Below are 13142 nucleotides of genomic sequence, written 5' to 3' on the forward strand. Positions count from 1 at the left end.
TTCATTTTTCAACCTTCGGTCAATTTTGACTCTACCGAAATGGTCGAAAAACGCAATTGTAAGCTTAAACTCTTATATTTTAGTAATATTCAATCATTTACCTTCATTTTGTAACAAATTGGAAGTCTCTAGCACAATATTTCGATTTATGGTGAATTTATGAAAAAAATAAATTTTTCTTTACGTCCGCGCGGTAACTCTTCTGAAAAAAATCATAAGTGTGATTGTGGTAATGTTTGCACCATTTTAAATTAGCCGTTACATAAAGTTGTATATATGAAAATGTGCGCAATTTCATGTAGAATACAACGAAAAATAATTGAAGGTTGTAGCTTTTCTCATTTTCGAAATATTTTCATATAAATCACGATAAATAGAAAAAAAACCATGTTCGGTCAACTTTGACTCTACCGAAATGGTCGAAAAACGCAATTGTAAGCTAAAACTCTTATATTTTAGTAATATTCAATCATTTACCTTCATTTTGCAACAAATTGGAAGTCTCTAGCACAATATTTCAATTTATGGTGAATTTATGAAAAAAACTTTCCTTCCCTCCGCGCGCGGATTCTCCGCCATAAATCTCCGAATTGCGTACATCGCATTCTTGGAAAATTTGCTCCGTTTCATATTAGGCATTTTATAGAGTTTTATATATGAAAATGTGCGCAATTTCATGTAGAATAAAAGGTAAAATATTTGAAGGTTGTAGCTTTTCTAATTTCCGAAATAATTGCATTTAAAAAAAAAATTATAAAAAAATTTAGACATTTGGTAATTTTTAACTCCTAGGAAATGGTCGAAAACTGCAATTGTAAGCTAAAACTCTTACAGTATCGTAATATTCAATCATTTGTATTCATTTTGAAACAAATTGGAAGTCTCTAGAACAATATTTAGATTTATGGTGAATTTTTGAAAAAAAAAACATTTTTTTACGTCCGCTCGTTACGAATTCGTACATCATTTTGTGATAATATTTTTCCGGTGTTGCTTTTATTGTTTTACAATGTATTATATATCAAAGTGATTGCAATTTAGTGTACAATACAACAAAAAAAGAAAGAAACTCGTTACCTTTTACCGTTTGTTGCACAGCGTGATTTTAATACAATTATGTATGAATTTTTTTTTTCGCTACCATATATCGCATTATTTACATATGATAATGATATTATTTTTCATTTCTGATGATTGCATACTAAACTTCAGGCAATGACAAAAAAAGGAGCCAAAAATGAACTCGTAATCTTCAAAACTAAGCGCGCTGTGATTTTTTTAGAAAATTATTTTTTCGCTTCCGCGCTCACTCAAAATCGGCTCCGGCATTTGGGGGGAGATTTTGATTTTTACCGCTTCGGCGTTTAAGGGTTAATAGGGACTTACGTAAACAACAACAACAACACGTCAAAACTGGCCATGAAGAGTTCACCATCCTGCTTAGTTTTCAAGATTAAGAGTTCATTTTTGGCTCCTTTTTTTTGTCATTGCCTGAAGTTTAGTATGCAACCATCAGAAATGAAAAAAATTATCATTATCATATATAAATAATGCAATATATGATAGCGCAAAAACGAAATTTCATATATAATTGTATTCGAATCGCGCTGTGCGCAAAACGGTTAAAGGTAACAAGTTACTTTTTTGTTGTTGTAATGTACACTAAATTGCAATCATTTTGATATATAACACATTGTAAAATGATAAAAGCAACACAGAGAAAATATTATCACAAAATAATGCATGAATTCGTAACGCGCGGACATAAACAAATACTTTTTTCAAAAATTCACCATAAATCTGAATATTCTCCTAGAGACTTCCAATTTCTTTCAAAATGAAGACAAATGATTGAATATTACTATACTGTAAGAGTATTAGCTTACAATTGCAGTTTTTGACCATATCTGACGAGTTAAAGTTGACCGAATGTCGAATTTTTTTATATATAGTATATTTTTTATATGCAATTATTTCAGAAATAAGAAAAGCTACAACCTTCAAATATTTTTCGTTTTATTCTACATGAAATTGCGCACATTTTCATGTATAAAACTCTATGAAATGCCTAATATGAAACGGAGCAAATATTCCGAGAATGGGACGTACGCATTTCGGAGATTTGTGGCGGAGAATCCGCGCGCGGAGGGAAGGAAAGATTTTTTTTTTAAATTCACCATAAATCTAAATATTTTGCTAGAGACTTCGAATTTGTTTCAAGATGAAGATAAATGACTGAATATTACTAGACTGTAAGAGTTTTAGCTTACAATTGCGTTTTTCGACCATTTCGGTAGAGTCAAAGTTGACCGAACGTGGTTTTTTTTCTATTTATCGTGATTTATATGCAAATATTTTAAAAATGAGAAAAGCTACAACCTTCAATTATTTATTGTTGTATTCTACATGAAATTGCGCACATTTTCATATATAAAACTTTATGTAACGGCTAATTTAAAATGGTGCAAACATTACCACAATCGCACGTATGATTTTTCGGAAGAGTTACCGCGCGGACGTAAAGAAAATTTTATTTTTTTCATAAATTCACCATAAATCAAAATATTGTGCTAGAGACTTCCAATTTTTTGCAAAATGAAGGTAAATGCTTGAATATTACTAGAATATAAGCGTTTTAGCTTACAATTGTGTTTTTCGACCATTTCGGTAGAGTCAAAGTTGACCGAAGGTTGAAATTTTGGCAATTATAGTTATTTATATGAAAATATCTCAAAACTGATAAAAGCTACAACCATGGGTTGTTTTTAGTTGTATTGTGCATGAAATTGCGCACATTTCCATAAATAAAATTTTATATAACGGCTAATTTTAAAATGGTGCAAACATTACCACAATCGCATGTATGATTTTTTTCGGAAGAGTTACCGAGCGGACGTAAGGAAAAAGTTTTTTCATAAATTCACCATAAATCGAAATATTGTGCTAGAGACTTCCAATTAGTTGCAAAATTAAGGTAAATGATTGAATATTACTAAAATATAAGAGTTTTAGCTTACAATTGCGTTTTTCGACCATTTCGGTAGAGTCAAAGTTGACCGAAGGTTGAAATTTTGGCACTTATCGTTATTTATATGAAAATATCTCAAAACTGATAAAAGCTACAATCATGAGTATTTTATTGTTGTATTCTACATAAAAATGCGCACATTTTCATATATAATACTTCATGTAATGGCTAATTTACAATGGTACAAAAATTATGTCAAAGTGACTAAATAATTTCAGAGATGTGTCACAGATACTTTTTAGTGCGGCAAGAAAGAAATTCGTGCTTGCGCGCCTGCGTAATGATTGTAAACAAAACAACACCTTGATCCGTGAACTTCCAGCATCCCCCAAAGCGCGTGATTCAAAAGTTTTAGGCTAGTAGGCCTATAAGTATTTTTCCGCGAATTTTAAAAAACTTTTGTAAGTCGACGTAAAATACGTCCAGTCGGCACACGGGAGACAAAAAATGTCGACGTAAAATACGTCCAGTCGGCGTAAGAGGGTTAAAAGATGGACTGTTGTATGCCGCCATAATTGGTCTAATAGGCAAACCAGGTTTATGAATTTTCGGTAGTCCGTATAGAATGCTAAATGAAGAGCCAGACAAAAAGTTTTAGGTAGGTATTTTGATCTAATGTTTTCATTTTTTAGTTTCCTTAAAATTTCTGTTAATTTTATCTTCACGTTTATAAATATGTATCTAAAAAGTTAGTCTCTCCTAGAAGTTTAAATTTAGTTTATCGGAGAGAATTTCTTCAATTTTAGTTGTATATTCAGTTCTGTTTAAGATTGCAACACCTTTTCCCTTGTCTGGTTTACAAATAACTAGATCATCTCTTTTTCTAAGTTTGAGAATAATTCAAGGTCATCTTTTTTAAAGAACGGAGTCCATGAGACCTTCAGTTGAGAGAAGGTCTTATGGGCCAAAGAGGAAATTTTCTGTTTTAGATTGCTAACATTTATATTTGCATCAAGTTTGAAACACCTTAACATTAACTTTACTGTGGAACTCGAAAACGGTAATTCTTTATTTTTAGGAAAAAAACATATACCTACGGGACTATCTAATAATTTTTATAGCTCTTGTCAAAAGAGTTTTAAGCTTAATGCTATCTCCACTCTGGTTCATAGAGCAATTAAGTATTCATCAAACTTGGATATCTTCCATAAAGAAATTTAACTTTTATCTAGTATCTTCCAACGAAACTCATACCCTAAGGATGTATTTTTTAATAGTTAACAAACTTTTAACTTTGCATTTTAAACCACCAATTCCAGTGATAGACATACCAAAGAAACTAATGTATGCATCCATACCATACCATATATATATATATATATATATATATATATATATATATATACAGTAATACCTTGGGTTACGAATTTAATCCGTTCCAGAACCTGCTTCGTAACCTAAAAAATTCGTAACCCAAATGGATTTTGTTTTTCCCATAAGAATGTTATAAAAAGCAAATAATGCGTTCCACCCGACCATGAATAACCATTTCATTCATATTTTTCCATTTATTTTTGTTCACTAAGGTTGAAAATTCGTGTAGGAATTACATAAAATTATAAAATTGAAGAATGAAATTAAATATAAACACTAGATTTAATATGCATGCACAGTAAAACCTGAACTTTACCTTTGGCGAGTGTGGCTGCTGGCTTGACGGAGACGGGAGGAGGGGAAGGGTGAGGAGGAGAGGGTTAGGGCTTGGGGGGGAAATCTCCCTCCGTGAACACTTCTGGAAGACTTTCTGGTTCTTTCTCTAGAGAGCACCGTTCACTACGATCACTAATTTTACGCTTACGCAACACTATGTTGTCTTTCACAATTTTGAAAAATATTTTTCTATGAGCAAATTTTCTACCATCGTCGAGAATATAAGGCCGTTGTTTCGTCAATACTGTGACACCTTTTGATGCTTTACTGGCTTTAATTTCTTCCTTTTTCTTCAAAATAGTGCAGATCGTTGATTGCGACCGCTTGAAGAATGCTGCAATGTCTTTCACGCACTCGCCTTTATCATGCATTTGGATAATTTCCTTCTCCATTTCGACTGTAATCATCTCCTTCTTTCTTATGCTTTCCTTCTTGCTGCTTGCCTTCGTCATCTTGGGAGCCATTGTCTTTAGTATTTGGGTAATAGTAATGTATAAGCACTATTACGGAAACACAACACGTGCGCAAATCACTAAGCAAATTTGAGAGCGTATCACGGACAGATGCGTTCAATCTTACCGCCAGCGAGATATTGAAAGAGTTATGGATTAAAAAGGGTCAAGGGATGCGTAGGAGGAAGTCACGTGACCCTCGTTAAGTTTTGGCCGAAAAAATGCGTTCGCAGATCCCACGCTCATCCGATGTAAACAAAGCAGGCGTTAGTTTTGGCCGAAAAAAATGCGTTCGCAGATCCCACGCTCATCCGATGTAAACAAATCAGGCGGCCTCCCATGATGGAAATTCGCGCATTCGTATTCCAAGCGAAATTCGTATTCCAGAATGAGGTCGTCACTTCGTAAGTTAAAAAATTCGTATACTAATCGGTTCGTAACCCAAAGTATTACTGTATATATAATAGCAAATTTTCACAACACCTAACTAAAATTATTGAAAGTGAAATTCCCGGTCTAAATATAAAAGTTATATCTAACAACCCAAGCAAAATAAGCTCATTTTTCTGCTTCAAAGATCGTCTGCAGCAGTTCATGCGATCTAACTTAATATAAAAATTTACATGCCCGGGATGTACCGGAATTTACGTTGGATCGACTAGGATACTGTAGTCACATGGGTTTTGGTTTTAGGACAGGTTAAGAATTAAGTAGGCCTGAACACTCAAACATAAAAAATCATGCAATCAATTGCAAGATAGAGGAGGAGAAACAACACTTCTCTATTTTAGGCTCAGTTAAAGACTGATTACCTAACCGCTCTAGAGTCATTATATATTAAACGTCTTGTTCCCTCATTGAATAGTGGAGTTTCATCTTCTCTGCTTTATCTGGCATAGTCAATGCTTTAACTTCTTGCCCAAGTCTAGTCATTCTACCTCCTTCCTTCTCAACTATTGGTTGGTTGCGCCTTGGCATTTGTTTTTTATTTTTACTTTTTACTTCTTCGTTTTACTTCTTCGTTTTACTTGTCGTTAACTTCGTTTTACTTGTCATTAACTTTTAGTCCTTTTCTGTAAATTTTAAGTTAATTTTAGTCTTGTATTAATTTTTACTTGTTATATTAAAAATCCTGCTTTTATTTGATGTTAATATGTGCTGTAGGTGTTTTTATCTCAACAGACTGAAGATGCACATTGTATGTGCGAAACGTCTCAAATAAATGTTCTTCCTTCTGATGTGGTTGTCTGTGGTTTCCTAAATGGTTGTATGTGATATATATATCTGCATATATATATATAATTTTTTTCTTTCTTTTTTCTAGTTATTAAATTTCCACAACCATGTCCACCTTTGCTAAAGTACATGAATTGCCCAAAGGGTTTTTTTTTTATTTACTATAAAGTCCTTGCTGAAATTAATTCTCCCTTCAATTGGGTGTATACTGTATTACAGTACGTACGGTACATATACTGTGTTATGGTTCTTGAGAAACATTACTGTAGTATACTGAGATTGAGATTTTGATTTTCTGTGTGTTTGTGGATCTTTTTCAGAGACAAATAGCTATAACATTCATGCATCACAGTCAGCTTTCAGTATATGTACTTGTAATTATTGTGATAATAATTGTTTTCAAGACAAGTCTTTTCTTACTTTAATTTAGCATCTTAACCTAGGATCATCTAGTATGGCTTGAGAAGTATGTATAACCAGTAAATTGTTTGTGATTAGATTAAGGAATAAATTTTTAAAGATTAAAGATAAAGGTAAGTGGTATAGATTTAATGCACATATTCTTGCTGTACGAGATAAAACATATACTGTACAGGTAAGTTTATGCAAAAGTGCTGCAATTCCTCAATGGGTCAGCTATTTTGATGGGAATTTTTTGGAAGGTCACTGTTTGTTCATTTTACTTGAATTATTATGATTGGATTGTGATGTATCTATCAGTGGAATGTTTTTACAGATTGGCAAATGTTCTGATGGCACCAGCTCATGGTATTTTAGCATTTTCATATGCAGAGAAACTTGACCACTTTAGTTCAGTTTTTGTGTAGGTGTATTTCATTATTGTTTTGAAGGTGGAATTCTTCCAGAAGGGCACTGAAATGCTGCATTTCTCATATTTTATTTATATACTATATGGACTCTTGAGACGACCTAGTGTGGTTTTTATTTTAACATTATACGTACTGGGTTTGTTACTGGATTAAGAGCAATATTTTCTAGTCGAACTTTGTATGCAGTGGTAAAAATTTGATGAGGTTTTGCACTCTAAATATCATTAGTGTTTATAAACCACTATTTTCTTATCTTCCTCATTTTCATCCCACTCTGTTATCCAGTTGAATGGTAGAAGTGTCATCCATTACAGATGGTGAATGTGATTCTTGCCTTTACAAAGATGTCATCTTTTCTCGTTTGTTTTTGTGGCGTAGTTCCTGGTTTTATTGTGTATATTTAGATTTAAGACTGAAAAAAAAGAACAACAGTGAAAACAAGGAAACTGCAATCAGTGTTAATGTTTGGAAACGAGGAAACTAGAATCAATGTTAATGTTTTATCGTTTGCATTTTCTTGTCGTATCATCTTGAAAGGAGGATACAGGCAGTCACCGGTTATCGGCGGGGTTTCTGTTGTGACGGCATGATGATAAGCAAAAATCGTTGATAACCGAGCACCGTAGCACTGGATCACTGATAACAGAGGCTGCTGATAACTGGGTACTGCCTGTATACATTCCCAGAATGCTGAAGAATGTATAAACTTGTGTTGTCAGTAATGTGTGTGCTTATGCTATCTATTTGCATTCATATCATGTAACCTGTGTGACCATGTCGTAAAGTGTTAACATTCAAGTCACCAGTGAACAATATAACTTATTGAGGAAGGGAGAAAGGTGAAATACTGGGGTTACTTGTATTCTTAGAATGAAGCATGATGTGTATATTACATAGGTTACAGGAAGACTGAAACCAGGGATTTCCCAAAATTCCTAAAATTTTCAAGTAATTCATGAAATCACCAATTCACTTATGGACTTGATGAAATCACTAAAATATGTAGGGATTTCATGTACTATTTACTAAAAAAAACTTTGTTTTATTGCACAACTTACCTAAAGACAAATCATGAAGATTGTGAAATAGTAAAGTAACACAAACTTCAGTACACCACTGCTTTTAAGCTTTATTTGTGTTTTATGATGAAAGAAATCATATTTCACACTTTCTGTGATATGTTGTGATGAAAGAAATACAGTCTTGTGTGTTCTTTAATCACCCAATTATAACTTCTCCTGGATTACAGTTAACATGCAGTCATAAGGCCTGTCCACACAAAGAAACATTGTTTGCAAACTGTTTGCAAACATTCTCCATACTGTTTGCAAACAATATTTCCTGTCTAGGCCTCAGTTGTCGTCAGGATGCTTGTAGGTGCAGTGGCCTCTGTATTCTACTTGGCTACAGGCAGTCGCCAGTTATTGGCAGGGGTTCTGTTCTCAGCTGGGTGCTCATAAGCAAAAGCAAAAACGTTAACCAAAACTTGACGATTTATAAGCGCTGAGTTTCGGTTAATTGCACCTCTGTTAGGTATGTTATGACGCCATAACTCTATTCAATAACTGAAACTCAGCCTGTTAGGCACCACAAATCGCCGATTCTATGGCTGTAGACATGCGCCATAAAGCCGGATCACCATTAATCGAGTCTGCCGATAACCTGGAACTGCCTGTATTTTAATGCACTCGAGGAGGGATAAGAGAAAGAAAAAGAGATGGTTAAGGAAGTTTTGAGAAAAGGGAGCGTGTTGTGCTGACTGGCTTCCGGTGGAATTGAAAACACACACACACATACATACACATATACAATGTATATAGTGTGGACAGGCCTATACTTATACGAGAGATTGGTACACCCTTCTAAAATAGTTCCTTCTTGATAGGCAAAATGAACCAACCTACACGACATAGCTTTGAGGCAGAATTAAAGAGAAAGTTTTTTGATAAATATGTACAATGTCAAAAGTATCTTATTCTCAAGGTGGTGTACTACAAGATCATTGAAGATAAGAAAACAATAGCTCAAGTTTCTACTACCGAATCACATCATTACTACATATTACATTGTTAAGAAGTATGAAATACTTAGTTGTGGTGGTGTGGAGAAGCTTATCAAGTAAAGGCAGTTAGCAAAGTCTGCCCACCATTATACCATATACGTATACTATCTTGCATATCATGCGACCCCCAAATTTTCACCCTAAAAAAATTATTTTATCACTTATCTCCTGTATCATGTGAGTTAAATTTACAAGACCAAATAACAATAGGTTAACCTCTTTTCCTCCTCTTTATCTATTCCATTTTTCAGTTAGGATAACATCTTTTCCTCCATCTCTCTATGAATCCCATCTTAGGATAACATCTTTTCCTCCATCTCTTTATGAATCCCATCTTCTAGTTAAGTTTAAAAAAGTAAAAGAGTGTGTCAAAAGTATCATTAGTAATGATATACTTGTTTTGAAAACGCATACAGTGAGAAACCGCTGATTTGCTATGAACAATCAAATCTGATAACAACAGCCTTTTTGCTTGCATTTCAACCATCGCACGATAGTAAAAAAATTATCGTAGTTAGTTACAAATGATGTTAAGGAGAATAGGACATTTATTTTTACATTACTATATCCTTACTTGCTTTGGAGAAAAGATCGGCAAGGGCATATAGTGCTAAATTTAATCTGTAAGTTTTAGCTGAAGTTGAGGAAAGAATGTTGATCTGCTAACAACTATTATCATGCATTGGCAACATGGATGAAACATTCGCAAACTTCGGTATAGTACCATCAAACTAGACCATAAACAAAATTTTAGAGAAATGCATTTTAATCAATTAATGGTGTAATGGACCGCACTCAGTCCTGCAGGATCTTAAAGGAAAAAAATGAGATGGGACTGGAATGACTGACAGCAGTTGGGACAAACAAAGGAGAAGGAGCGGAGCAAAATCACAAAACTTGCCTTAATATTAGTTTATTTACATTTATACAGTTGAGTCCAGGTTTAGTAAGTAAAGCAATTTACATAACATTAACATAATCAAAGAGTCAGTCCAATGAATTTAAAATACAAAACTGGAGACAAAATTAACTACAAATTCAAAAACACTAGCTGTATCAAACTAATTCCCACACAGCATACACCATTGAATAAATAACAGGCAGCATAAATAATCAACATACATCATAAATGATAAGCAAATAATAACCATAAACAGGCAGTATTTAAATACTAAACAGGCACCATACCAATTATACAATAATACATCAGAGGCAAAAATAAACACTCACACCGCACCAAAATAGCGAAATCCAGGTAGCATTACGCAGTACATAAAAACTGCAAACAATCTCCATAACAGAGATAACAAAGACAGACCCAGCTGTCAAAACAGAGAATGGACACAGACAGACTATCTTCCCAAAACACCGAAGCAGCAACCAACTGCTAACTGGAAAACAAAACATCCATCACATAGGCAATTACGGGCGAATCACCTGCTGCCAAACTGGAACAAATCCGTCCCACAGATGACCATGGTTTGATCATCTAACCATCCTCCTGCTACCAAAGCCAACAGGTAAGGTATACCCGCTGCAAACGCCTCCATGCTGCTATGCTGCTGAGGACCTGACTCGCTGCCATACTAAACCCGACTGTAGACTTTCAAGTTAAGACGACAGACATAAACTTCCCCCAAAGAAAAACAAGAACAAGTAAGGAGGCAACAACCCACCATGGGCAAATGATTGTTCAACAACTGAACGATACCTCACAATGGGCATGAAAGAACACATTTTACTGTGTTCACTCCAATAAAAGATAAATATGTGAAGCTCGTAGTATTCTGATGAGATCAAGTGAAAATATAGAACAGAATCTGTTGATTTTTGTTTATGCAATATATATACATAAAAAAATTTTGTTCACAAATTATACATATTTAAGTGATACTTCAACTTGAAAACACTTTGTATGACATAAAATAACTTTATCCATATAGTAATTAGAGTATCTTGAGATTCATTTGCACATTAGAAGCAAGAAAGTAGCTCTGATTTGAGTTCAATACAGCAAAACAAATTTACCTTGCAGTCGCCCTCAGCTGATTTCCATGTTTGTTTATAATACAAACAAATATAAAACATAACTCTAAAAGATCCATGGAAAAGATGCATATCTATTATGTTTTATTTTATTCTTGCGATACTAATATGTGATTATTACATACTCAAATTTTATATATCATGTCTAATGCAACCCCCTTAAAATTAACTCCAAAATATACGGTACTATACTCTACCATAGAAGACACACATGACGTAATCAACAAAATTCACATTGCAATTGGTCGTGATGGTAACAACAGGATGCTGAAACACCTTGGAGAGATGTATGCCAATATCACAAAAGATGGTGTTGAACTCAACAAGTCTTACTGCCTTGTCTGACAAGAGAAGATGAAACGTCCCAAGACAACCGAGTGATAATGGTTCTGAATTCATCAGACAATCCACAAAGCCAAGGATCTTTTGAAAGAGCCAACAGTGATATCAAACATGCTAGTTGCTTGGGTGAGTGACAAAAACACACAGGACTGCTTAGTAGGCCTAAAATTTGTTCAGCAGCAGAAGAACTGTACTCATCATGATGGAATCAACAGGACCCCATTAAAAGCCATGTTTGGAGAGGATCCTACTATGAGATACAGAGCCTTTGTCCCAGTATTTTTCCGGAATAACTTTTTCTGTGCATTTGACGAAGATGTTACATAGCCATAGTATACTTGACATCCCTACCTAATTTTTGGCAGCATTCATTATTACTCATATTAGAAAAAAGTATATTCAAGAGTAAAATAAAGCAGTCGAAGTCACAGGCAGAACACTAGTGTATGGGTTCAAAGTTATATGTGACGTAAGCATATGACTTCCTGACCCCTCCCACAAGATGATGACGACAAACAGCTGTCTGATATTCTGAATGAATATTCGTACCTTGTCAAGGTTTCAAGAATGGCGGCTATGATAAGTCATTGTCCCTGTGGTTGCAAGACAGCTTTTGTTATTTGACTAGTGCAATTGTTTAGAAGTGAGGAGGCCCAAGGCAAACATTACATAAGCTTGAACAGGTAAATGATTAATAGGGCCCTTTTTTGGATAAGCAGTTCACCCAGACATCCAAGGCTGCCAAGTTTTTGTCTTTTGTTGACTTCCATGAGGTGAAGAAAGATAATTATGTATATATACTCTATAAAGCAATAACTGCTGATTTCGTAGTAAATTATAACTTGCAAAACAACATTAAAACTAGCTTTGCAAAAAAAGAAAAAAAAAATAAATAAATAAATAAAAAGTCATGGGTTATAATACATTACTGAATAGGTCCCAGTCCTTGGTTTATAAGTCTAAATTCTACCTATAATTCAACCTATCCTATGCAATTGTCTATTTATTACAATGATTGTCACCGTCATATTAGGAAAAATATCAAAGGAATTACAACGAATCCTAAAGTTTCCTTTACTTTGTTAATTTATTTTTGATTATATAATTTTTCAATGGAGAAATAGTGATAGAAAATAATTTCTCGGATTACTAGTGGTAACCCTTTTCTTCAAGGATTCCAGCACTCGACCTCATGGCATAAATCCTATATAAATTACTACTACTACTACTACCACCACCACTACAAAGTGTTAATTAGGAATACTGGTTGTTTTTCATTGTTTCCAGAGGAGGAGACTTTTACAAATAACCAATTATCCATCGAGAAGGAGGCAAGTTAATGACGTCTTAAGTTATATCATTATACCTTTGAAAACCATTCCTCTGAGTTTGCTGCCGATATCTACAAGAAGTCGGTGTTACTCTTATAATTACCAGAATTATGCAACTTTTGTAATACAAAATACAGTAAAAAATTAGGTATGGATGTAAGATAT

The 13142-nt window shown here is 34.0% G+C and overlaps 1 protein-coding gene across 21 annotated transcripts in view; it reads left to right on the forward strand.

Moving 5' to 3' along the window:
• LOC135205744 (zinc finger and BTB domain-containing protein 17-like) overlaps positions 1-13142 on the forward strand; it is a 292065-nt gene that overhangs the window by 100499 nt on the left and 178424 nt on the right. Inside the window, exon 6 of one of the 21 annotated variants that reach the window (XM_064236863.1) lies at positions 7103-7183. The exons of the other annotated variants lie outside the window; for them this stretch is intronic. Coding sequence (XP_064092933.1) covers positions 7103-7168 — 66 coding nt within the window. The 3' untranslated portion in view covers positions 7169-7183. Of the gene's footprint in view, positions 1-7102; positions 7184-13142 lie in introns of those variants that run through there. 21 annotated transcript variants of the gene reach the window in all.

The sequence above is a fragment of the Macrobrachium nipponense genome, chromosome 24, assembly GCF_015104395.2.
Source record: "Macrobrachium nipponense isolate FS-2020 chromosome 24, ASM1510439v2, whole genome shotgun sequence".
Taxonomy (NCBI): Eukaryota; Metazoa; Arthropoda; class Malacostraca; order Decapoda; family Palaemonidae; genus Macrobrachium; species Macrobrachium nipponense.